At 37.8% G+C, this 26,689-nt stretch overlaps 1 protein-coding gene across 1 annotated transcript; it reads left to right on the top strand.

Moving 5' to 3' along the window:
- The first annotated feature begins 72 nt into the window (after window positions 1-72).
- Window positions 73-25,472, top strand: NAA35 (N-alpha-acetyltransferase 35, NatC auxiliary subunit). The gene is made up of 23 exons (XM_041480703.1): window positions 73-202; window positions 1,430-1,573; window positions 4,325-4,358; window positions 5,782-5,896; window positions 7,000-7,074; window positions 8,254-8,421; window positions 9,250-9,316; window positions 10,033-10,076; window positions 10,676-10,726; window positions 11,443-11,526; window positions 12,298-12,412; window positions 12,898-13,076; window positions 14,149-14,208; window positions 15,428-15,534; window positions 15,761-15,827; window positions 17,080-17,178; window positions 18,436-18,614; window positions 20,250-20,386; window positions 21,353-21,420; window positions 21,661-21,801; window positions 23,388-23,510; window positions 24,583-24,663; window positions 25,151-25,472. Exons 2-23 carry the CDS (start codon window positions 1,450-1,452, stop codon window positions 25,208-25,210), a joined length of 2,178 nt encoding a protein of 725 aa, XP_041336637.1. The 5' UTR covers window positions 73-202; window positions 1,430-1,449; the 3' UTR covers window positions 25,211-25,472.
- Window positions 25,473-26,689: the final 1,217 nt, after the last annotated feature.

Below are 26,689 nucleotides of genomic sequence, written 5' to 3'. Positions count from 1 at the left end.
CCGGCCGCTCTCGCCCCGCCTCGCCGCTCTCGGTAGGCGACGGCCGTGCAGGGGCGGACGGGGTGGGGCGGCGGAGCCTCGCGTGTGCGGCTGCGCCGGGGCGCTCAGGCCGGGACCGCGGGCTGGTGGCGGCAGCAGTGGGTCTGCGCCTGTGCGGCGGCGGCCCAGCCAGGAGCGGCGGGCGGCGGCGTGGGACGTAGCGGTGAGGCCCGGGGAGGGTACGGGGCGAGGGGCGCAGGCAGAGCCCGCAGAGGCTCCGAGGGAGGACGGAGGAAGGGGGAGCCCGCGGCGGCGGTACTGCTGCCCCGCAGCGGGGCGGGCGGCGCGCTGGCCCCTCCTCTGCGGCGGGGCGGAGGAGCCGTGCGGGCGGGCGGCCGTGCCCGGCGTCCCCGGGAGGCTGCGCGGGGCCCGCTGGGCAGCGCCGGACTTGCGGTGACCTGTGGGAAGAGCAGAGCCCGAAGGGCCTGATTGTCCCGGAATGCAAGGGGGAATTTAATTTATTTCAACTGATTTCCCACGTACTTCCTCCCCAGAGCCCACTGAGCCTGGCAGTCGCTGCGGTCGCTTGAGAACTGGTGACAGCCTGACCGCCCCCCGATGGGGAGTGAGCCCGGCTCGGCCGGGTGGACCCTCGGGCTTCTGTTCAAAAGCCTTTTGATCCTCCCCTTTGTTTTTGTTAATTGCCGATGCCCTGGAGGTCTTCTGCCACTGGGGCCTTTGTTTGAAGCTTCCGTGGCGGCTGTGGTTAAGCTGCTCCGAGCTTGCCGAGCTCGCAGCTGTCCCTTGCGGGAGCTCCGTCTGCAGAGGGGTTCGGCGTTGCTGATACCGCGCGGGCAGGCTGACCGTGAAGGAGTGGAAGTCCTCCGGGGGGTGCCCGCGTGTCGGGAGGTTGGGAAAGAACAAAACCAGTTCGAAGTAGCTGGTCGGTGGAGTTTGAAACTTATATTCCAGTCTGAACTTGCTTAACTGCTGCAATCTTGGTACTGCTTTCTGCTGAAGAAATCATAGGAAATAAGTATTTTTTTCAGTTTTACAGTACCATCTTTTTAATTCCTGTTAGACTGTTAGACGTATAGTCTAACAGTATAAAAGAACAAATAGAAAACTGTGATGTCTGCATCTATTGTTATGCTTCTGATTTTTTTCCTAATTTGACAATAGACACTTTAGTATAGGTCTGTACAGTTGGTGTCCTTAGTTTTTGAGGTTTCACAGCCTACAAGATACTTGTAAAGAAACGATTCATAAGAAAAGCTTTTTCTTAAAGAGTTTTTATTAATAAGGGTTTTTGTGTTGGTCCTGTGTAACAGTAGATATTTAAATAAAATGTTAGTTAATTTCCCATTCTCACCTGATCATTGAAAAGGAAAAAAATTTTTCCCACAAAGCACCTTCTCTAATTTGTGCAAATATGTGGTGTCTCTGACAGGAATTTAGGCGTGCAGCATCATGGTTATGAAAGCTACACTAGAAGATGATGATTCAGGATGGGAACTTGGTATGCCTGACAAGATGGAAAAGAGTAATACCAGCTGGATAGATATAACCCAGGATTTTGAAGAAGCTTGTAGAGGTGAGTTGCAGTCCTTTCATTCTGAGAAAACATGGAATCCTTTGGAGGCCTAAGCATAGTTCTTTGAGCTCTTTTGAGCAATAGTGTGACCCAGGTTCAAGCTTCATATGAATGAGCTACATTGATTCTGTGTTATCTCGGAGGTTGGAATTGTCATGAACCACCTCACTTTGTTTCCTCTTCCAGGTTACGTAAATACCTCTTTAATTCAAGTTTTTTCATCTTCTGCATTTTCACATCTGCTTTTTTTTCCTTTGTAAAGATTTCTTACTGTCTCTTCTGCCAAGTGGAAATGTCATTCCTGCATGCAGAGTCAACACTGTGTTTCTTTCTTGCATATTTTTGGCTCTCCAGGGTCCAGTAATTCATTTAATTCATCAGTGCATCATTTTTCATCTTTGAAACAAGTCTGAGTTTTTGAATTGATGCAGTGCATCTCAGTAATGGAGAAGCAGTTGCTTCCATTTAAACAGTGCCTTTATTACTGTTAGGTGCTACTGCTAGTTTTTTCAACTGATTTTATGATGACACTAGGAAAAAATAAATATAAAAAATATAAAAATACGAAAATAAATATAAAAACTGCATCTTACCACACAGAATATTACATAATGATAAGCACAATTTCTGTATTATTTCTCTATATTACTCTAAATGACTTATAAATAATTATTTCTCTATATTACTTATATCTGTAATAGATTACTTATATCTGTATCCATCAAATATATCTAAAGACTCCTTTAAAAGTTATGAGGGAAAGCAAGCTTTTCAGTAGTCTCCCCTGGAAAAGACTAGGACACCTGCATAAAGGAGCAGAGGAAACAGCTGTATTTCAGGCTATTCAGATGCTACTATTTCACAGAATAATCATCACAGAATGATTTGTGCTAGAAGGGACGTTAAAGACCCTCTCGTTCCAACTCCCCTGCCATGGACAGGGGCACTTTTCACCAGATTGTGTTGCTCAAAGCCCCATCCTACCTGGCCTTGAACAGTCACAGGCATGGGGAATGCACAGCTTCTCTGGGCAACCTGTTCCAGTGACTCACCACCTTCGCAGTAAAAAATTTCTACCAGTATCTAATCTAAATCTCTTTTAGTTTAACAGCATTTCCTCTTGTCCTGTCAGTACATGCGCTTGTAAAAAGTCACTCTCCAGCTCTTTTCTAGCCTTCCTTTATGAACTGGAAGGGTGCTAGATGGTCTCCATAGACTCTTTTCTTCTCCAGGCTAAACAGCCCCAATTCTTTCAGCCTGTCTTCACAGGAAAGGTGCTTTAGCCTTCCATTCATTTTTGTTTGCCTCTTCTGAACTTGTACCAACAGACCCATGTCCTTCCTGTGCTGGAACCTCAGACCTGGATGCAGGGTTCCAGGTGGGGTCTCATCAGAGCAGAGGGGCAGAACCCCCTCCCTTGACATGCAGCCCAGTATATCAGCTTTTTGTGCTGTGAGTGCACTGTGTGCTTCATAATTCTAAAACTTCTTTACTTTCTAGAATAACAGAGGGATGAGGGCACACTGTTAACCATTGGGGTTTTTTTTTCAGTCTTTCTTGAAAGTGCTTTGTAAGTAAAAGCAGTAATGTCATGGGTTGACCTGGGCCAGATGCCAGGCACACACCAAAGACACTCACTCCGCTCTGCAGCTGGACAGAGGAGAGAAAACTTAATGAAAGGTCATGGGTTGAGATAAAGACTGCAAGAGATCACTCACAAAATATAATCATGGGCACAACAGGCTCAACTTAGAGATATGAAGGGAATTAATGATTGACAAAATCAGAGCAGGATAGTGAGAAAGTAAAATAGCCCTTAAAAACTCCTTCCTTCCTGCCTTCCTTCCTGCCTCCCTCCCTCCTTCTCGGCCTCCTACCCCAGCAGCACAGGGAAATGGGGCTATGGCCAGTTCATCACCTGAGGCTTCTCCCACTGCTCAGGGAGAGGAGTCATTCCCCAGCTGCACCGTGGGATCCCTTCCGTGGGAGACAGTTCTTCATTTACTTCTCCAAAATGGATCCATCTCACGAGCAGCAGCTCTCAGTGAACTGCTGCAATGTGAATCCATCCCATGGACACACAGTCGTCCCATAATGGGTCTCTCTTCCAAAGAGTGCAGTCCTCCAAGGATAGCCTGCTCCAGCATGGGAGCAGGGCCCCTCTTTCCACAGGTCTCCCATAGGTTCACAACCCTTTCTCAGGCATCCACCAGCTGCAGGTGGATCTCTGCATTCCTGTGGGCCTCTATGGGCTGCAGGGGCACAGCTTCTGCACCATGCAGGGGAATCTCAGGTCCAGCAACTGGAGCACCTCCTCCCCCTCCTTCTTCACTGAGCTTGATGTCTGTAGTGCTCTTTTTCTCCCATGTTCTCACTCAGCTCTTCTCCATCTGCAGTTGAAACTGTGCAATTTGGGTGTTTTTTGTTTTTCTTCTTAAATCTGTTACCACAAGGTATTATTGTTTCTGTTTGGCCCAGCAGCACATCCGTCTCTGGAGCCGCCAGGGATTGGCTCTGCTGGACATGGAAGAAGCTTCTGGCAGTTTCTCACAAAAGCCATCCCTGTAGTTATTCCCCCACAAGCTACGAAACCCAGGCCATGCAAACCCAATGCAAGTAGAAATGCCTGATCTGCTTCCTGAAGCTTGTTCTGTCTTGGCATAAGGCAGTTTGGTGCGTGACAAGACTACTCTGGAAAAGTTGTGCTAGTAGGATGATTGTAATTGTTTGTTTTGTCCTGTTCCTTTATAGAACTGAAGTTAGGAGAACTGCTTCATGACAAGCTGTAAGTATGTGTGTGGGATGGTTCTGGCTTTTACATAAGATTACTGCAAACATGTTGATGTTACCTAATAACTAAGCTTTAGACTTTCACTTTAAATAAAGTATTTGAAGTATATAGAATACCATATATTCTTATCGGTATGTATATGCTGCACCTGTATGAATGCTGAATGTGTCTGATGCTCTAAGTATAACATTACATTTTTCATTGTGATTGAAATTGTATTTCAGAAGTTCATAGCACATCTTATGATCTGTGGTGATTACATTACTGCACTATCTTATGGGACAAGCTTTTGTGAAAAAAGGCCAGAAGGACTTTAAACCTGGTTGCCCCAAATGTCACTATCAAGTATTTAATAAACAATATGTATGCCTTAATGCAATGTAAATAACATGCTAAAGCAGAAAGTGAGAACTCTGCACACTGAAAGTGTATTTCAAAGAAAAGCACGTGGTAAAGACTTGCTGAATTTATTCAAGAATGATTAAATAATTTAAATATTTTAAAGATTAAATTCTTCCTAGTGAAGGTGTTCACTTGAGTAAATAAAAAAAGTTATATTTGAAACTAATAGCTCAGAAGACAGAAGCATGCTATTAAATGAAAACCTGCTAAAAAGTGTGTGCAAGGCTGTCACCAGCTAGTTACTAAGTGGAATCAAAGCAAATTTTCAGGTGTAGTTTTTTACATAAGAGCATTTCAGAGCAAATACAGAAAATACAGAATTTAAATGAGCCATATGCAATAAGCTTTTTGTATTATAAAGCCTGTTGCAGGAGTTCTGACAAATGTCATCATAAGGTGAAGCACTGTATCTCTTCATGTGTAGGCAAGTCTTTTGGTGTGGCTCTTCTGCAAGCTGTTTTTCTTCTTCCCTGACTACAAGTGATAATGTTGTCTCATGCTGAGGGGTTTTTTTGCATCAGTTTTGTTAATGTGCCCATTTTAAACAAAGCTGGTATATTCAATATATATTAGTCTATATTAGGTATATTTTCATTAGTGTGTGGAGAACATATCTTACTTGGTTTTTTTTGGGATGTGGTGTACTAAGGAACAGCTTCAGTTAATGTCAGTTTATGATTTTACGTGATGTTTAAGAAGATGCTGTGAAGTTTATAGAAACAAGTGTGCAAAGATATAGTAGTGGGATATTTTGCTCAGGAGTGTTCTTCATCCTTAGATAAAGGCTAATAATTTTCTTTTAGTCATCTCTTTTCCTACGCATTTGTTGAGAGATCCTTAACTTCCTGAAAACCATGATCTCTGAAGGTCGGTACTAATGTTCACATACCTTATTGTCTGTGGTCAGAATATAGTGTACTTGGTTTGTCATCCTATGTTCTTTTTTGTTAGTTTGTGAAGACTATTTTGTATAAAATAATTACATTCAGCACATTTATTTCATTTGTGTTCTTAGTTTTGGTCTTTTTGAAGCCATGTCTGCCATTGAAATGATGGATCCCAAGATGGATGCTGGTATGATTGGAAATCAGGTTAACAGAAAGGTTCTTAACTTCGAGCAAGCTATTAAGGTTTGTGTGAATTTCCTGGCTTTGCCTACACTGTCTGTAGAAATACTCATTTTTGTCAAACTACAGCTAAGCACAATACAGCATAATTCATGTTTTCAATCTTCTCTTGACATCTGTGGGGTTTTTTTTTCTTTTGAATAATTAAGTAAAAAGCTTGTAATGCTTACCTTTCTTGTTACCTGTATTATCACAATGATGCTAACTCTTCCAGTGAAAAGTAATATGAAATTATTAGTTATTGATACCTCAAGTAAATATATCTCCGACATTGTTTTGCAAGTCACTCTGTGCTTCCCCAAAATGTGTCTTTTATGTGAAGATGTATTGGTTAGCTTCTGTTTAACCTGAATGGAAGCCAGCTTCCTTAAAAAAGCTGGAAATTAACACTTTATCATTCTTTGAGTTTATCAGCATGAGCAGAAGCCAGATAATTTACCAACATTGACAGTAATGATTAACTTTTGATTTATGATCAAGGTAAATTGGAGGACAGAGGTTGAAAGACTTGCTGTTATTTCAGGAAAAGTAATGCACTCAGAGGGAAAAGTATTTTTTTATGGTGGGCATTTGGACTGGAGTCAGAGAACTCCGTAAAACACTAGCTAAGTCATGTAGAATGTATCCAGGATTGCATACATTGGGCAAATTAAATTATGAAATTTGCAGCCTTTTTGGTGTTGACCTTTAAGGCAGTAAAACACAACAAGTATTTCCAGTTTAAAAAGCAGTCTTCAAGGAGTTGGTCCTGTATATTACTCCTTGTTCAATCTTTATTATGATGATATAGTTTTGTGATTTTAGTGTTAGAAGTTAACTGGTTTTAAACTTTTCCTGACTAGTAATAAATAAGAATTCTTATTTTAGTTTTCTCTTTGGATAATTTTATGTTTGGTTGGTGTTAACTGATGGGAATGAAAAGTTTTCAAGAATTTGAGACATGTTGTAAAACTGATCAGTAAAGCTAGTGGTATACAACTACTCTGAAGTCTTGAACAAATTTTAGTTTATTTTTTGGCTTTGGTACAAATAAGTTGTATTTTGTCGGTATGCTTTCATAGTATTTAGAGCTTTGGTTGGTTTTTTTTGTTTGTTTGTTTTCTAAGGATGGCACCATTAAAATAAAGGATCTCACTTCACCTGAGCTGGTAGGAATAATGGACACATGTTTTTGTTGTTTGGTAAGCATTTTTCTGTTATTTAGGTTAGATGGTTTTGCTTTCAAAATATAATCCTTTAATCCATTTAAAAAAAAAAAAAAAAAAAAAAAGAAGAAGAAAAAAAACTAGCAGAACTCAAAAATAAATTTACCAAGCAGAAAATACATACATATATTTTAATTTCCATTTAGTTATTTGCATTGTTTATTTTGAAAGGCTTAATTTTGATTTTTAATTTTTTTACTATAAGAAATATGGAAGACCGCAGCTAGCACCTTAAAAACTTTAAAAGATTTTATAGTTTCTGGTTTTATAAATGCATGTTATCTGATTGCCTGCTGTGTATTGATGTTTGACTGTGTTGGAAGCTGAGTGTGCAGTAACTGGTAGCACTCTGTTGATCCTTTCTGTACAGCCAGAATTGACTGAGCTTACAAAAGCATTTTGAACAAAGAAAATAAATCTATTTAGTAAAAATAAGTTGAATATCAGTTACTTATTAATTGCAATTTTTTTCTGTGTATATGCTTTAATTTCCTCCATGAATGGTACTCATTATTTTCAGCTATTCTTTAAAATTACATCAAAAATATTATTTTTAAAAATATTTCCAATCAGTTTAGTCAGAATAACCTGTAAAGATCATAGTATATCTGATTCAGTGTAACATCATTTGTTTTCTACTCCTGGTCTCCGAAAGGGGACCATATTAAAAATATGGCTCTACTTAATTTTTTGCTATTTCAAGATAGAAATTTAAGTTACTGAATTGTTCCCTGTAGCTTAAGGAAACATGGAAGTGGTAGAGAGGGGATTGTGACCAGAAGCTTTTATGTTGTAAAAGAGAGAGAATGTGATGAACATTAGTGACTTGTCTCATAGTCATTTGCGTTTTCCATTCACTATTTTGCAGAGAAAATTTGTAAATGTGAAGTTCTCTTGACATAATGTCATGTCTAAATCACAGGGGTTAGACCTGAACTTCAGAGAATAGGTTTATCCAATGCCAGAATTCTAGGCCTGAAACACCTTCACTTGCCCTTTTTTGGTACTTGGAAGTTTGCCTTGATAAGGCAACTTTAATTTTAAGGTTTCATTTCTTAATGGGTCTTTGAAGCACAGTAAAATGGAAAAGGAATGGATCTATAAAAATGAGGACTTGGCTGTCATGAGTTAAATATTTAATTTCCTTTTCTCTAGATAACATGGTTAGAAGGACATTCCTTGGCACAGACAGTATTCACTTGCCTTTATATTCATAATCCAGACTTCATAGAAGATCCTGCTATGAAGGCTTTTGCTCTTGGAATCCTGAAAATCTGTGATATTGCCAGAGAAAAGGTTAACAAAGCAGCTGTTTTTGAGGAGGTATGTGTTTCGCATCTCCTGTGGGGTTAAATGTGCAACATTATACCATAATGCAAGTAAAACAATGTATTAATGACATTTGTTAGTGTTTGATTTGAGGATACTGTAGGAATAGCAGTTCATCATCCTAAAAGTATTAGACTGGATACCTTTAAAATGTAGTTTTCCGCAATGAAGGTGTTTCATGCTCTCTTCTACGTTTTCCTTGAATACTGTAGCCACATAAATATTTTAATCAAGAAGTAATGCAAGTCTTGTGGCTAACCATTTGAAATACATTTCAGTTGTGAAACTGTTTAATTTTTTTATTTTTCTATGTTAGATAGTAATGATTACGTTTTGTCTAAAATGTCCATCTGGCACTGGGATCAGAGTCCTGTTTTCTGCCCTCAGCTCAGAGAAAACAGAGATTGCTCTTGGACAAGTTACTCTTGCTGACTATGTCTATAATGGATCAAATACTACTTCGCAGCTATAGTTCTTGTAACATATTGGTAGGGTGTCACTTGATGAAAATATGAAGGGCGTATTGGTATTAAGGATTTATGCAGAAAATAATTACCTGAAGCTGGATTTGGGTGGGAAAGTCATTCAGTGTATTCATTCTGAGTGCATTCTGTACTTGATGGAATTAAACAAAAGCACACCTCAGGCACATCCCCAATCACTCCTCCAAAAGAGAAAAAACGGCAGAAAGACCCAAAACCTAATAAGAAAACAAGTCCCAAAAAACCCAAACTGAAAAGAAAACCTCAAACCCCAGCTTGAAAATGTAAGTGCAGCTTTTATATTTCACTGCATATTGCTTCTTTGATTTTTCTTTTTTAGGAAGATTTTCAGTCAATGACTTATGGATTTAAAATGGCCAACAGTGTGACAGATCTTAGAGTTACAGGTACAGTTTGTGCTTTCTTTGTATCTGTCCAGCAGCCTCTTTCTCTTTTGAGCATGTGATTGCTTTCAGACACATCTGATTAATTGCCAGGAGTCTCAGCTATTAAGTTTTTTATTTGTCTTGTGGAAATTGCTGACTTGGTAAAAATGAGACGAAATTATTTTTTCTTGAAAAAAAGGTTCAGTTGTCATTTTTTTTAAATCCATGAGAAACAGAAGAAGTGCTTTTAGATGTGCCAGTGAAGTGGCTAGGCACAAGCTCAACACAGTGAAGTTACAGACCAGTGAAAAGTGCATTGTTTGAATTCTGCTTTTTTGCCTCATAATTTGTTGTGCTCTAAATAGGCTGCTTTAGAAAAAAAGCAGTCTGGTAGTTCTACAGCTATGAATACATATGTTATTAAGTACATGTATAAGTATGTACATTAATCTTTTGATGCAGTAGTTTTTTATGTGTGTTTGAGCTTTCCATTGATTTATTTTTGAAAAACCTGTGCATGCTTTAGCTTTGCATCAGTTGGTCTGTATTCTGATTTTTGATTGTTCCAAGACATCCCCACCATCCCTCACAAGATTATTTTTTGTCTAGTCTTTGACTAATGGATATGTAAAGCACTTTTAAGTTTGATTTTCCCCATAAAACTTCTTTTCCCCTGAGTGGTGTAGGTGTGCCTAGGAATGCTTCTCAGCTTTTAATCGTGCTGTGATTTTTTCCAGGTATGCTGAAAGATGTAGAAGATGACATGCAAAGACGAGTGAAGGTATTGTTTTCATGTTTGTCTTATTTCAGGTGTTTTTAATTATATTTCAGGTGTACTTGACATTGGTTTTGGGGTAGGGAGTTGGATTATGTGGAATGAAGGAAGTTTGTGTCATTAGGGTGGGGTTTTTGGAGAACTGCCATAATGGTTTCTGTAACATGCTTTTAGTTTGCCTTCTAGCTAGATCTTCAGACTTTATTTGTAAACTCCTTAGTAGTTGCTTCAGTAGCAGTAGAAGCTAGAATCATGATGTAGAAGATAACACTGGGCTGGGACACAGAAAGTAGTATTTGACTTTCAGGTTTTAAGCAGATATAGTATGTAATGTTAAAGAAGTTACTTAATTTTCTTTTACCACAGCTTACAGTGTAAAGCATTCATGCACTTTCCTTGCTGATTTGTAGAATTTACTGAGATAGATCTTATTACTATAGGAGAGTCATTCAAGTATCTGGATTATATTTTAAGAATTTTTGAATTTGAAAACTGATTTTTTGGGTTATTTAACAGGTGGATGTTTTAGAGAAGGCAAAGGGATTTTATCAGTAGCTTCCCTTCGCAATTTTTAGTGAATTATTTGACATTTCTTTACCTTGCAGAGCACCCGAAGTCGACAAGGAGAAGAGAGAGATCCGGAAGTTGAACTTGAAGTAATGAATTGTTTGCTTTTTTCCTGGATTTCATGAATGTAAATAGGAGATGTAAATACGGCATAACCACACCCATGCATATAAGAAGCAGCCAGGAAGTGTGAGCGCCAGGGAGCATGGGGAAGAGCTGGCAAACAGCAGGGCATGCCGAGGCTTTTTGGGGGCAGTTTGTGCAGGGAGGGCAGGAGTCCTGTGGGAGTTCTGCACACCACAATACAAGAAAGCCATTAAGGTATTAGAGAGTGTCCAAAGAAGGGCCATGAAGATGGTGGATAGCCTTGAGGGGAAGCTGTATGAGAAGCAGCTGAGATCACTTGCTCTGTTCAACCTGGAGATGAGGAGACTGAGGGGAGACCTTATTGCAGTTACAACTTCCTTGTGAGGAGAAGAGGAGGGGCAGGCACTGATCTCTTCTTTGGTGGTGACCAGTGACAGGACTTGGGGGAATGGCCTGAAGTTGTGTCAGGTGAGATTTAGGTTGGATATTAGAAACAGAGTTTTCATCCAGAGTGGTTGGGCACTGGAACAGGTTCCCCAGGGAGGTGGTCGCAGCACCAAAACTCTGAGTCCAGGAAAGTTTGGACCACACTCAGGCAGTTGGGGTGTGCCAGGAGTTGGGCTGATGATCCTTCTGGGTCCCTTCCAACACAGGATATTCTATGATTCTATTATCAAATACCTACTGCTTAGTAATCAGCAGTATTATTTTATTACAGCACCAACAATGTTTAGCTGTCTTCAGCAGAGTCAAGTTTACCCGCATCTTACTCACCGTCCTAATAGCTTTTACAAAAAAAGAGGTATGTTCATTTGGCGTTTCTGTTTTTGCATTGGGATCCTGTGAAATACCCATTTTTCATTCTTTAAGATCAGGTAATTACTGTGTAGATTGAGGAGATTTGAATTGATGTGGATGGAGGTAAAGCTTTGAGTCAAGCCTTACAGTGGCAAATACTCAGTTCAAAGTGGGAAGCACAGGGAAGGCTAGTAGCTGACATTATTATGGCCTTGCAGAAAGACATATTAATTACAAAATGTTTAAAAATATTTATGGATTTCTAATTACTCTTTTCACACACAAGCAAAACTTCTTGTTTGAGTTCAGTTCTCTCCTGTGGAGTTACTTGATGCTGGGCAGTATTTTGTCCATATCAGAAGAACTGTATGCTTTTCCTTCCATGTAATATGGAATTTATATCTACATATCTTTGGTCTGGGAAGAGGAATTTAATAGTCTTCCATACAATTTGCCTGTTTTTTGAATATAAGATTTCGTAATTGCTGAGAGGGCTAGAACTACGTGCCCCCCCCAAGCAGACTCTCATGCATAGTGTACAAGACTTTCAGTTGTAACTTTGTAAAGTCTTACACAGCAAAATTTACAGCATTGAATTTATGTACAGATACATAAAATACACTACCACACAAAAATGTTGCATTTGGGGTTTTTTTTTCAGAGCAGGTTATGTAAAAATATCAGAATTTTAATGCCCTTCCTTTTTTTTATACTAACACTAATTAGATAGTCAAAATGTATTAGTTTGTAATAATAATTGTTTCCTGCCTTTCAGACGAGTGCAGTTGCAGAAGCTCAGAAACTAATGACTCAGGCAGCTGACTTGCTCTCTGCCATACACAATTCTCTGCATCATGGTATGCAGGCACAGAATGATACCACTAAAGGAGGTATGTATCAAATTACACAATTTTTTCCTTTCCTGGGTATGATCCCTTCATAAACACAAATATCTTTGTGAATTGAAAAAAAAAATTGAAACCAGTATTTACTTTGAACTAAAACACTCGTCATGCAAGTCATTACAGATTTGCATTGTTTGATTTTAATTTTATTTTACCAGGTGGTGGTTCTCCTGAGAGCAACACTGTAATTTCAAAGCCAGAGATAATGTGAACTTTTGGTTAAGTGCATTGCACTTAGAATCAGAGTGTATACCATTTTAAAACAGGGAACAGTACTTCACTGTTTGTACACAAGGACTCAGGTTTTTTAAAGAGTAGTCATTGTCGTAGTTGGGTTGTTGGAGTCTCAGGAAGTTAATTGTCAAAGAATTCATTTTGGCTAATTCAATAATTTGTATTATTGAAAGGGGTTATGAAAACACAACTTATATGCAGCTTTTCTCTGTCTCTCTCCCCTTCTCCTTCTTTAGATCATCCTATTATGATGGGGTTTGAGCCACTGGTTAATCAGAGATTGCTGCCACCAACTTTCCCTCGATATGCAAAAATTATTAAAAGGGAGGAAATGGTCAATTATTTTTCCAAACTAATAGACCGAATAAAAACTGTATGTGAAGTAGTCAACTTAAGTAACTTGCACTGTATACTGGTAAGCATAAATGTTTCTTATTTATTGCCAGAAATAAGATCTGAAAATGTTACTTGGAAAAAAATCATTCCATATATGCATGCTCTTGCTCACTGGAGAGAGAAGTGAGCACTATGTATGTATTTGGTGTTTTTAACTGTTGGGCTCAATTTCAAAATTTACTATCCTTCCTGATAGTTACTACTTTTCTTCTTTTGATAAAGACCTTCTCTCAAACATCTTACTTTTCCTGTAATTCATGAAATAATTATGTGTCTTACTGGCCAAGGCCAGCCTAGTTTCTTTGGTTGAATAACTGTGTCTACAGCAACAGAACATAATTCTTTGCTATATGTCTGACGTTTTTCAAATTCATTAAGCAGTATTCTGCACATGTGCCTATAACACAAGAGGGCATTAAATAGGTGTTCCCTAACATGCTGTTCCCTAAATAGGCATAAAGTTAAGCACCTGCTTATATTCTTTCCTGAATAACTGTTACTGATGTTACTGTTAGTTACTGCCTACATTTATTAGAAAACATGTAAGAGCTTGAAATATTTTTTGGTATCCATGCATTCACTGACTGATAAAAGAGATACAGTTACAGCAAACCTTTCATCTTCCTATTTCCTGTTAGTTAATGAAAGGAGTGTTTGCATGAAGTGCCTGGTACCGTTTAGACCTTACCTGGGTTTAAATCAATTTTTTAAAATCAATTCTCAGTTTTGTTCAATACCTGGTATAGTTACATCATGATCTTAACACTGTCACAGTATTTTTTTACTATCGTCTTTCTAGTTGTAGCATTTGAAAATTCAGAAATCATTTTGTTAAGTAATGAGCAATTGTAGAAAATCTTCATAATATATTTTGTTCTGTTCAAACTATTCATGGTCTGTTTCTTACAAGTTGTTGTTGCTATGCTGTTTATGTATGTTTTTAAACAAAATATAGGTGTATTTACACAGCTCTATATTTGTTTAGGAAAGATGCATGTGTGTGTGTAAAAATGATGTGTTGAATGTTTATACATATATAAATTGGCATATTAACCTGATTTTTCTTTTTTCCTTTCCTACATATATGTTAGGACTTTTTCTGTGAGTTTAGTGAACAATCACCATGTGTTCTTTCAAGATCCCTGTTACAGGCAAGTCCTAATTATGTCTATTAATAAAATTCTTATGTATTCGTTATAAATTCCTGTTCTGTAAGTATTTTAACAATATTCATGTAAGTTAATAATAGTTAAGTGGTAGAAAATGTTCTGGTGATATTTAAGTATTAAGTATTATGGAAGAAATGCTTTGCTATGAGGATGATGAGGCATGGGAAGAGGCTGCCCAGGGAAGTTGTGGATGCTCCACCAAGTGTTCAAGGCCAGGAAGGTGTCCCTGCCCATGGCTGGGGGTTTAGAACTAGATGATCTTTAGTATCCATTTCACTGCCAACCATTCTGTGATTCTATATAGGGAGGCTTATGTTTTGATCTAATTTTTAAAATAATTTTTAAACACTGTTGCTTTGATCATTTTAGTACATGCTAATTAAAACAGAAATAATTTAATTTTTTTTTCTCCACCATAAAGCTGTGCCTGTACACACATTTTTATGTTTCTCTCTATGTGCTTTGCCATTTTGGGACTGGTATTTGTATTCATCTCCTTGTTTGGACAGAACTTTATGTACAGACTGCTTCTATTGCTACAACAGTAAAACTGATGGTTGGTGCAGAATAATATGGTGCCCCTAGATGCCAGAACTTCTTTACATTTGATCCCTATTAAACCATTTGTAGAGCCAATGGACTATAACCGTAGGCAAGTAAAATGTGTTCCTAGTGTGTGTTTTCTCACCTTCCACTACATGTATTTGTGTAATCGCTGTGGGTGCCTGACATCAGAGTTTTTCCTTTAACTGCTGAAGAGCCATGTAAGAAAGGGGCACAGCACTCATGGAGGGAAGTTAAATGAGTATCAGACATGACTGATGTAAGTAGTAGCATCCAGAGGGATTGAAAAACATCAGCAGTAGTTTGGAGATATATCCTTATGTGTGTCCAGAGAACGCTCACATTTTATGCTGATCTTCAGAAATGTCTGATTTATCATCCAAGAAATTAAACAATTTTGCATGCACTCTATTCTGCAAGTACTAGAGCTGTATGTAGTGTCCTGGGAATACCACAGAAGTGTCAGATCTCAATATTTCTGAGTCATTAACCTTGGACCTAGTTGAACCATTTTAATTCTTAAAGTAAACTTACAATTTTATTATATAAAAAAGTATTGCCAGAGCTTTCTATTAGTAATTCTAGAGCATTACTTTTAACTTAAAACATGTTTCTAAAAACACATCTTTACTTTTAGACAACTTTCCTAGTAGATAACAAGAAGGTGTTCGGCACTCATCTCATGCAAGACATGGTAAAAGATGCCTTAAGATCTTTCGTCAGTCCTCCAGTACTTTCTCCAAAGTAAGTGGATCTTGAGTGTACTTGTATGTGTTTACATGTCTGATGAAAATATATTTCTGCTTACAAGAGCAATGACAAACGTACAAAAACCATACATTTTGTACATAGTGCTTACGTATGAAGGACTCGGTTGCTGTTGCTGCAGTCATGTTTCTTTTTTTGTTTTGTGCTAATAGACCGGTGGCATTTATAAAAATACCTATGTGCATGGATATTTCCTTTTTAGGTGTTGTCTTTATAATAACCACCAGGCAAAAGACTATATTGATTCCTTTGTCACACACTGTGTTCGGGTAAGTGTTCTTTCCAATTATAACCTGTATGTGTGTGTGAGAACTTGGCAGATTTGCATACATTTGAAAATGAGACAAATTATTTTACACACCTGACATGAAGGCAAAATTGAAGAAGTTGGCCATCTTAAATTGGTAATGCCTTTTAAAAATCCGGTGTAATTATTGCTGGTTTTCTTCTGCTTCCATATTTTTATTTAGCATTTCACTTTATAAAAAATCTGCATGTACTACCTCTTTACAGAGTAGTTTCATGTCATAAATGCGTATCACTAATAAAACTATTTTAACATTCTGTTCAGTTTCAGTTTTTTAAGATTCTGTTGTTGAATGTGGCATGATGAAAATCTCAACGAAATCAGAATTTAGGTTGGAAAATACCTCCAAGCTCATTGAGTCCAAACCAGCACTGCCAAGTCCATCACTAAACCTTACCCCGCTAAGTGCCATGATTACATATTCATTAAATATTTCCGGAGATGGTGACTTAACTGCTTTCCTGAGAAGTGGTTCCAATGCTTGACAAACTTGATTGTGTAGAAATTTTTCTTAATATTCAGTACAAACATCTCATGGCACGGCTTGAGGCCATTTCCTCTTGTCCTGTCACTTGACAGAAGAGATGAGCCCCACCTGGCTGCACTCTCCTTCCAAGTGGGTGTAGAGAGTAATAAGGCTTCCCCTTGAGCCTCCTTTTCTGCAGGGCAAAATAAAAACACCCCTAGCTCCCTCAGCCTCTCCTCACAGGACTTGTGCTCCAGACCCTTCACCAGCTCCATTGCTCTGCTGTGGACATGCTCCCTCAGTGTCTGTCTTGTTTTGAGGGCCCAGAAATAAACGAGATTTGAGGCAAGGCCTCACACACCAGTACTGAGTACAGAGGGACAACCACTGCCTTGATCCTGCTGGACACAGTGTTTCTGATACAGGCCAGGATGCCATTGGCCACCTTAACCACCTGGGCACATGGATTTAGGCATAAGAAATGCCTCTTTAGCCTCAAGCATTTTGCTGTGGTGACCTTCCTAAAGGATGCTGACTTAATCTCACGTCAACTTGTGTGCAGAGAATTTGGCTCTTGCATCACTTCATAGAGTTTGCATTCCTGCTAAATTGCACTTTGTAGGGAGTAGTAAGGAACCCACCTCCTAATATAGATGTATAAACCAGATGCCTAAATAGACATCATAGTACTTCTCCTGTAGTTTCAAAGTTGTTTTGGTAATTTAAAATTACACTTTGCTTCTTTCAGCCATTCTGTAGTCTGATTCAAATCCATGGACACAACAGAGCTCGTCAGAGAGATAAACTAGGTCACATCCTTGAAGAATTTGCCACACTACAGGATGAGGTAATGTCCTAGGCGGCAGGCCAGCAAAGTTTCTTTCCAGGTATATTACTGCCAGAGTGAAGCATGGTACTAAATTCTAAATGAATGATGGAAAATCCTTAAGGACTCCTAAAATTTAGCTCATTTAACAAGAAATTGTTAGAATGCATCCAAAAACTTTGTGCTAGATGTGTTGAACAAAAACATACTACATTTTTTAAGATTAACTTTGTCCAGTAAGTAGACTTCAGAATGACCTGTTGCGATGTAATTTAATGGTAACTGCACAGCTTTTAGTCTCTATCCTGCTTGTGATTATCAGTCTGCAAGATGTAACCAGGGGGAGATAGACGAGGTGTGCTTACAAGACACCTTTGAAAATTCGGCCTTATACCTACATAAGATATAAACTGCAAAATTTTACAATTATTAAAAGGAAAGTTAAAAAATAACTCTTAAAAATATGTGCTGTGATATAAATAAAAATTATTTTGGACATCAAGAATGGGGAGAGATGAGAAGAAAAAATACATTCTCTCTTGCTGGAAGTAAGTTTCCTCAGCAGTGAGAGCCATATAATAATAAAATATTTCCCAAGATGTATATGGCAAGGAGAACAGTTGAGGAACTTGGAGGGAGGTTTTGTGTGCTCCAGCTTTCTTCAAGATGGTTTGAGTTTGTTGTAGTATTGTAGCTGAGGCACTGTTTTTTTCATTTTGTAGCAGGTTATATGGATTGTTCTGTTTAGGCTTACTGATGATACTCCAACTGTGAGAGACTGTCTTCCATGTAACTTTCTTCTTAAGACAAATTTTGTCTTGGCAATATTTTAGTTACTCTGGTGGAACACAGTGTGTTTCTTGCACATAAAGCTTATAAAATTATTTTTTCAATACAGCTAGGTTTTTTTTTAAAAAAAAGAAGTAATTATTGCCAATATAGAACAATGAACAACAGCATGTAATAGGTTCTGAGTTTGTGCTCATGTGACTGCTAATGATCTATATACAAATACATTTAAAAATTACAAATTTTACCTATTTAATGTTCTTTCTATATTACTGTGTAGAATATTTTTGTTCTGTGCAGCAGAATTTACTTAGGTGACTCTCTTTCCAGTTTTCTGACAGTTCTAGACTTATTTCCATCTTTTAATATGGAGCATAAATTTACTGACCCAGTTTGTTAAGATTTTATGTCTGGCTTAGGGTGCTGTTTCACTCAAATATTTTTCCTCCTCTGTCTCTTACTTTGAGGACCTTTGTTTTTTTTCAACAGGCAGAGAAAGTAGATGCAGCGCTTCATAGCATGTTACTGAAGCAGGAACCACAAAGGCAACATTTGGCTTGCTTGGGCACCTGGGTCCTGTATCACAACCTTCGTATTATGATACAGTATCTTCTCAGTGGCTTTGAGTTAGAACTTTACAGTATGCATGAATATTACTACATCTATTGGTAAGAAGATGTTTTATTGACAGCTCTTTGAGGAGGGATGCTCCCAGAGAGCTATAATTACACATACTAGAAGGAGGGACTTGAAATATGATTTTATTATCTCAAGCTTGATCACCATTGTGTTTGGTTTACCTATTTATGATATTACAAGTGGAGAAAAAAAATCCATTGGTCTCTAGGTTTTTAAACTTACAAAATACTGTACCTTTTTTTCCTGGAACAGTAATTCTCACTTTTTGGCAGAGTGTCTTTCATTGACAATGAATGAAATATGTGTTGATTTTGGTAGACAAGAAGCATGCAGGAGAACAGCAATTTTCTTTATTCTTTTCTGCCTTTGCAGTATCAGGATCACTAGTCTTATTGATCTCTAGTATTCTGGAAAAGTTCTGCAAAGTTTTAAGTCATAACTGTAATCTGAAAGTTGACTAGCTAAAATTAACTTCTTATCTGCGGTATATTATCTCCACCTTTCACATTACATTATCTGAATGAAAATGATTACATTATCTGGAAACAGAATACTTTTATTTTTCCACTTCTATTCACATTAATTATTTTCCATAGTTAATGGCTTGTGTCAAAAGAGAATTTAAAAAAAATTCTAAACTACCAAGAGATTCCTATGTAAGCCATAAGCCTTCTTACTGAAAGATTAAAACAGTGCAAATGGCACAAACTTCAATGCATCGCATTTCTGTGTTGCTTCAACAGTGGATTAAGTATTAAGTGAAGAAATTAATATTTCAGAAGTTACCAGAAGATGGCAATCTTTTTCAATTAGTAACTCAATAATACCAACTTTTGTATAAGACAATATTTTTTTTACCTGCTCGTATTTCCCTCTACCATTTTAATAAAACCACTCTTAGTTGCAATTGTCATGTCAACTGCTTTCTCAAGGGAAAAAAAGGAGAAGCAGTTTCTGAGAGGTAATGTGCAAATGAAACTCAAATTTCTCAGTAATTTTTCTTCTGATTAAAACTTTTTTATAACTATTACTAAATTTCCATTGTGCTCCAAATCTGTAAATTTTTTTTCTATTCTTTTTCCCTATTACTTTTGATTTGATGTCAAGTAAGATATTTATTGGACTCACTTCCACTTTCTAAAAAATGTTCTTAAAGTTGTCTCTTTAACTCTGAAGGAACTGTATATGGATGTTGTGTGTCTGTGGGCTTGGCCCCTTTATGCAATAATTCACAGCTTTTTAATGCTTGAAAAAGTCAGTAGTTGTCTTGTTTCTCGGAATAACAAGTCATAACAAAAGTAGAAAAGGTATTAACATAGTATCTTTAAAAAAAAAAACAACTTTGATTTGGTCATGGAAGAGTTCTAGAAAAATTTGGTCTTACAGGAATTTTGAAATAAGAAGCTTAGACTTCAGTTAGTAAATGAGTAAGAATCTTGCATACCTTGAGCTGTTTGTGGTTGAATCTGAACCAGAACACAAACGAAGACCGATGTGTTGATTCCAGCCATGCAAACAGAGTTTTCATGGCCCGTAAGCACTGTCCTTTGCTAGGACGTATCTTTTACCGCTTGGAGCAAGTGCCTTGGTACTCGGCGGGACGTGCGCAGCACGAGTGCACGATGCGCTGCAGCCCATAACAGCTCCATACGGCTTCTGTGCAGGTACCTGTCCGAGTTCCTCTACGCCTGGCTGATGTCAACGCTGAGCCGTGCTGACAGCTCTCAAATGGCAGAGGAGAGGATAATGGAGGAACAACAGAAAGGCCGTAGTAGTAAGAAAACAAAGAAAAAGAAGAAAGGTACCTAGGTGTAGAGTGTTAACACACCTTTTTTTTCCCTTTCATGCAGCCATGTAGAATTAAAATTCAAAATTTAAACAGGCAACACTGATATGGGTAGGAAAAATATCCTAATGTTTATGAAGGCTGAATGTAAAACTTTTTAAGAATTCCTATTTAGTTAGTTTTTTACTTTCAAATAGGTATTTCAGAAAAACACAAACTCATTTATATTCACCGTATATAGTTTCTTCAGTTGTGTTATGTGTTGGACCATCTCAGAATTTATAATGCCTGCAGAATTATGCTTTTAGTGACTGTAACTAGATTCAAACACTAGACTTGCAGCGTATTTCTGTAATTTCTATTTGGCTTTAGAGGTTCTTAAAACCTGTTTCTTAATGATACAGTGGTGAGTTTCCCTTTCTTTTCCTTGCCACCTTTTCAAGGGGAACAAAGATATGAACAGCTCAGGATCATATCAACTAAATTCCCTTGTCTCTAGAAGTTCAGAAAATTACTAATATACTTGAGATGCCAAGTGTTGGGCAGTTTGGCACTAATTAAACACTGGAAACTAAAGGGAAACATAAAAGAATGCTGTCAGGATTTTTTGGGTAAGAAGTGCTTTAACAACTTAGCTGTAGAAGTTAAAAAGATCCCTGAACTAAGCCTCTTGCATATGGACTGTTAAGTCTGAGGCTGTTGTTGAGTGTTTTATAAAGTCACAGGAATACCACTGACCAATTTATTCCATTGAGAGGAAAATTGTGTTCATGTAACTGGCAGGTGTGTCCTAAGATGTTTTACATAACCAGGAGTCAGGTGAGCAGAAATGCATGTCTAGGCTTTGTATACTTCAGTTATTTTAAAATATAATTAAGAGTTCTTTGACTTTGTGGAAATTGGGAAGAACTCCGCTGATCTGAAATGAATACATGTACTTACACTGAAGTAAGAAAATGTATTTTTTTGTAAAATTTGCAGTTCGCCCTCTCAGTAGAGAGATCACCATGAGTCAAGCATACCAAAATATGTGCGCTGGGATGTACAAGGTAATTCACTTGTGTTCTATTTGTTTCAAATTTTTTTGTAATAGGGATCCTGCGTACATTGCATGTCTTCTTTTTTTGTAGTGGTGCTGGAAATTAATTTCAAATTTATAATTTTCTATGGTAAATTCTGTACGGTTTTTCTATCCTTCCAGTTAAATCTACATCATCATTTTGATCTTCCTCACAGCAAAATATGACATAAAGCTATTACTTTTCACTATATTTATCTTTTTCTTTTAGACAATGATTGCCTTTGACATGGATGGCAAAGTAAGAAAACCTAAGTTTGAACTGGATAGTGAACAAGTTCGATATGAGCATAGATTTGCTCCATTCAACAGTGTTATAACACCACCTCCAGTGCACTACCTGCAATTTAAAGTGAGTAATCTTCAAACGTGGTGCTGCCCATGCTTTTACAGAAGTCATTCACTCACTCGCTTTAAACACTGTCATGGTCAAAAGAACCTCAAAGTTCACACTGAAGCTATGTCACAATGGCAAGGACATCCAGCTTTAGTTTTGTGCAAGATATGTTCCATTGAAGTCTTTATAAACTTAGATGTTTACCAGTTGGTCTGATATGGCAGTTTAAGATGGTTCTGTTGAGTTGCATGAAAATAAAATCGCTTGGAAGTCTATTAACAGACTTCTTGGCTGTGGTTAATTACAGCAGCGTGTTTCTATTAGTGCAGCAAACAAATGGAAAAATAAAAAAGTTTTGAGTGGTGTTTAGAAGGGACCAGTGGAGGCTTGTCTTGTCCAGCGCCCTTCTTGAAATAGCATTATAAATCACATTACCTGTGTCTTTGTCTAGACAAATCTTAAAGTCAAGGTTGGAAATTTTCCAACCTCTTTGGTTAAACCTGATCCGGGGTTTTTTTTTTTCTGGTCCTTTAAGTCATAGGGTAACTGAGGGCTGTGCTATTTTTTTTCCTAATGCCCAGTCTAAATTACCAAGCCACAACCTGTGGCCTCTCATGTTACATTGTTTGTCATGTTACATTCGTTGTCATGAACAAGGAATCTTTATCTTCTGACAGCTTTGTAAGTGTCTTTCAAGTAGTTGTAGGCTGCTATTAAAATTACCCATTAGCATCCTTCCTGTAAAACTGAAAATGTTCAGGTCCACTGACCTCTCCTTGTGGCTTACATGCTCTAGGCCCCCAACCATCTCCACATTTCAACAACTTTCCTGAACTTGAGTGGATCCAGCCCTGGATGCAGTATTTCAGATAACGGAACACAAATACTGAGTTCAGGGTGATAACCTTCCTTGATATGCTGATCATACTCCTGCTAGTATAATCCCATATGAGGCTTGTCTGATTTGTAGTAAGACCACCTTGCTGGCTCATATTGAACTAGATGTTTGCAGTACCCCTGGCTGCTCATCCAGCTGGTCTCACTTGTGGGGTTAGTCTGTGTGGAAACAGTGCTATTTTCTATTCCAGTTACTCTCCCCAGTCTAATGTTATAAATTGTTGTAGTGGAAATTAAGAAATTATCATGGTCTTGTCATTAAAGTTTTTTTTTTTAATCTGTAATCAAGAACAAAAAAAATTTGAAGATTTAAAATTATATAAAATGAAGTTTTGTAGTTTCAGCATCTGACTTGCTGTAGCTTTGAGTAAACAGTATACTTTTTATATCTACTTTTTTCCCTGTAATATCATACCCTGTTGTGTGCCACTATTAAAGCAAATGAGTGGTGACTTGTTCAAGAGAGAGACTGTTTCTCATTATGTTTCATTATGCTCACTGTAATACTTGAGCACTGTGTTATTGCTTGGGTTTTGCCATTTTAAGTAAATATTTCCAACTTCAGTTTTGATTTTTTCAATAGTATTTAGTTGACATAACATGTCTCTTGAATACAGTAATGTGACTAAAACAATCTCCTGGCAATTTTTAATTTCAATTTTATATATTTTAATATGTATTTATGTTTTTCTCTAACACACTAGGAAATGTCTGATTTAAATAAGTATAGCCCACCTCCTCAGTCGTCAGATCTCTACATGGCAGCTAGCAAGCACTACCAGCAAGCTAAAATGATTCTTGAGAATATTCCGAATCCAGACAATGAGGTAAGACTGAAATACTAGGAAAACGAGTATTTGCTCAAAATAGAGTAAGTGGTTTTTTCAGCTGAATCTTCTTGAGATCCAAAACGTACTTCATCAAAATGGTGAGCAAAGTTGAGTGCTTTGATTAAGGAGTAGACAGTGGTCTTTTTCAATACATCAGCTAGCATAAAGTTGTGCTCGCTGTTAAAAAAAAGCTCTCTCTGCTGAGGACCCGAGATGCTGGATAGCAGCTTATTTCCTTGCATGTTGCCTTCTAAAAGCACAGCACTTTTAACCAGACAGTGATAACATGCCTGTCATGCTCAGTTGGCATCTAGTAATTCAGGTGGACTCCTGAGAGGTGAGGAAAATAGGTTTGAATACCATTATGATGAAAAGAGGATTGAGTTTGGCACTTGTTCCCTGGAGCAGTTTTCTCAGCACTGAGCTGTAAACATGGGTAGCAATTTCTCCCTCTGTCCATAGCCTAAGTGTCTGTGACTGTATTTTGGAGCAAGGAGAATGCTTTTTCTGTCACATCTAAGCAGATTAAGAAGAGTTACAGGATCAGATTCTTCTGAGAATTTAGGACTCACTTTTTCCTCTCTGGATCATGGTGGTACTCACACATGAGCTATCTATTTGAGGCCAAGATAGTTAAGAGGTAGTTTTGAGCACATCCAGAGCACCTCCATGCAAAAAGCCACCAGTTTCATACATGAATTCCTCTTACCGTTGTGTTGCAATGTTGAAGATTAGATGCCTAGAGTCTATCTATACCTTTATTTGTGTGGGTGCCACAGAACTTGCTGTAGTTCCCAAGTTTTTATTCAAGAATTGTTAAAGCTGTGGTTTCTGTGGCCTGTCAAATTTTTTAAAAAGTGACTTTTAAAATAAATGCATCCTTCATTAAATTTAATTAATTCAGCTGTGGTATTTAAAAACAAATCTGAAACAGTCTGATCTCTGTTAAACAGATCCTGTAAGAAAACTCCTGTATTGCTAATAGAATATCAACATTACAGTATTATCTTTGAAATAATTGTGAGGTCAAATGCTTTGGCTTGAAGACTTCCTTCTGATTTATGTTTAGGTCAATCGAATTCTAAAAGTTGCAAAACCCAATATTGTGGTCATGAAGCTGCTGGCAGGAGGCCACAAGAAAGACTCTAAGGTAAGGAAATGCCAGCTCAATTGAACATAAAATGTAGTAATACATACATTAAGGTTGGATTCAATGATCTGGAGATTTTCCAACATGAATGGTTCATCTAATTCTGTGTAAAGCCACCACAGATCTCTTAAGAGCCAAATGAGCACATTCAAGCTGTAGTTGCTCTAAGATCAGGGCAAGTAACTTTATTTTTCCCCTGGAAATAGTTTGTTGTAGTTAAGTAAATATGGAAAATTCTAACCTATAAGTTTTGAGAAAAAAAATGGGGAAAAGCATGTTGGACAACATAGAATATAAGGGTATTCTTCAATAGCGGGAACAGCAGCTTGTGTGAACAAAGTTATGAGAGTGCTGTCTGCCACAAAGACAGTGTTTTTTTCAGTCTATTGCTGTTTAATTTTTTTTTCTGTCTGCAGGTTGTTCTCATAATGAGTATTAAATGGAGTAGTACTGCTGTCTAATATCTAATCTTAAATCATCTTTATAGGTTCCTCCAGAATTCGACTTCTCTCCTCACAAATACTTCCCAGTTGTGAAGCTTGTTTGAAGTACAAGAGATTTTTTTAGAATACCTGAAGAATATCTGTGTAACAGATACCAGCTCTAGAAGAGGGAATAACTAGCGCTGCACTCGGACTACGAGGGACATCCAGGATAAAAATACTGTCACGTGGAATATCTGTAGTCTGCTGCCTTTATGTGATTTGAATGACAACTGCTGTTTTAAAGTGGTTTGTATAAAGTTTATTGGATTTTGTGCGTGAAACTGATTTTAATCAACTGTATTATTAAAGATAAGTTGTATCTTACTTGATAGTATTACAGACTTTAATCATAAATAATTTTTATTACTGTGTTCTGACAAAGTGGTGCATTAGGAACTGAATAAAAATCATGCAATAGAGCCTCATGTTTGATGTGCACAGCTAAGCTACTGCAATTCTGCATTTACAAAGTCACTTGGAGAAATTCTGAGTTTCTACATTTTTGTTTAATTGTATCAGAATTGCTCACTTTACAAGTAGAGAAATGTTGGGGTTTTTTCCTCACTACATCCTCCAAGCTAAAATGATCTCTATGGAGATCAAGAGCTCACGAAAATTAGTCACTGAGCAATTGAGTGAGTGATTCCTAGCTGGATATTTGGAATTTGTTCCTTTGTCTTTGTTCTCCAAGTGCTGGAGCATCTGCACAGCAGACACTCCAGTAGTCATTAGCAGTAGCACCAGACACTGAAGACTCTATTTTACCAACTCTGCAACTTTGTTACAATCCTAGTATTTGCTCATGCAAACAAAGGATTGCTATATTTGCATGATCTTTATTCTCCATTTTTGACTGCAATTGGGCTGCTGTATCCTGTTGTCTTCTGTAGTAATTTTCAGGTAGATTTCCAAAACAGGAAAAGCCCCAAACCTATCCTTGCTTTCCTGGAATAGTTATGCCTTCCAAGCTTTCAGATGTGAAATAACCAAGGTAAGCTGTTGTGTTGTAGCAAAAGAGCAACCAAAGAAAAAATGATTGTCCTTTGCTACAAGCAAGGAAAAACTGTTCAAAAAGCAGACCTGGCCCTGGCCAAGTAATACCTAGGCCATACAAGCAAATCCTTTGTTGGACACGACAATTCTTCATTTTGGTGTACAATGACTTCCACTGTAGGGATGAGCTTGTAACTCCATATTGGCCATACAAAACATTTTTTAGTGTTAATCCCATCACCTGATTTTACTGTGAATTAATATCGCTTCAGCTTCATCCCCTGAGCAGCAGCACTGCCGAGCTAGAGCTTGAAAACAATGAGTAACCTCTGAAGTGGAACACCCACTTGTCTTCCAGCAATTTGCAGCTTCCTGAAATAAGCAAAAGTACTGTCTTGAAGACATGTTTTTTTCCAAATTCTCTGCTAACGAGATGGTATATCACATTACATGTTTGCTTATCATCATGATTAATATATTTGAATGCTTCCATATAGCTGCCAAAGGAATAAAAAGCCTGGAAAATGTAGAGGTAAAATGGCACAGAA

This window comes from Pyrgilauda ruficollis, unplaced genomic scaffold (genome assembly GCF_017590135.1).
Source record: "Pyrgilauda ruficollis isolate IOZ18807 unplaced genomic scaffold, ASM1759013v1 scaffold53, whole genome shotgun sequence".
Classification (NCBI taxonomy): domain Eukaryota; kingdom Metazoa; phylum Chordata; class Aves; order Passeriformes; family Passeridae; genus Pyrgilauda; species Pyrgilauda ruficollis.
Note: the sequence above shows the minus strand (reverse complement) of the source record. Positions and strands in the feature narration are given on the sequence as shown.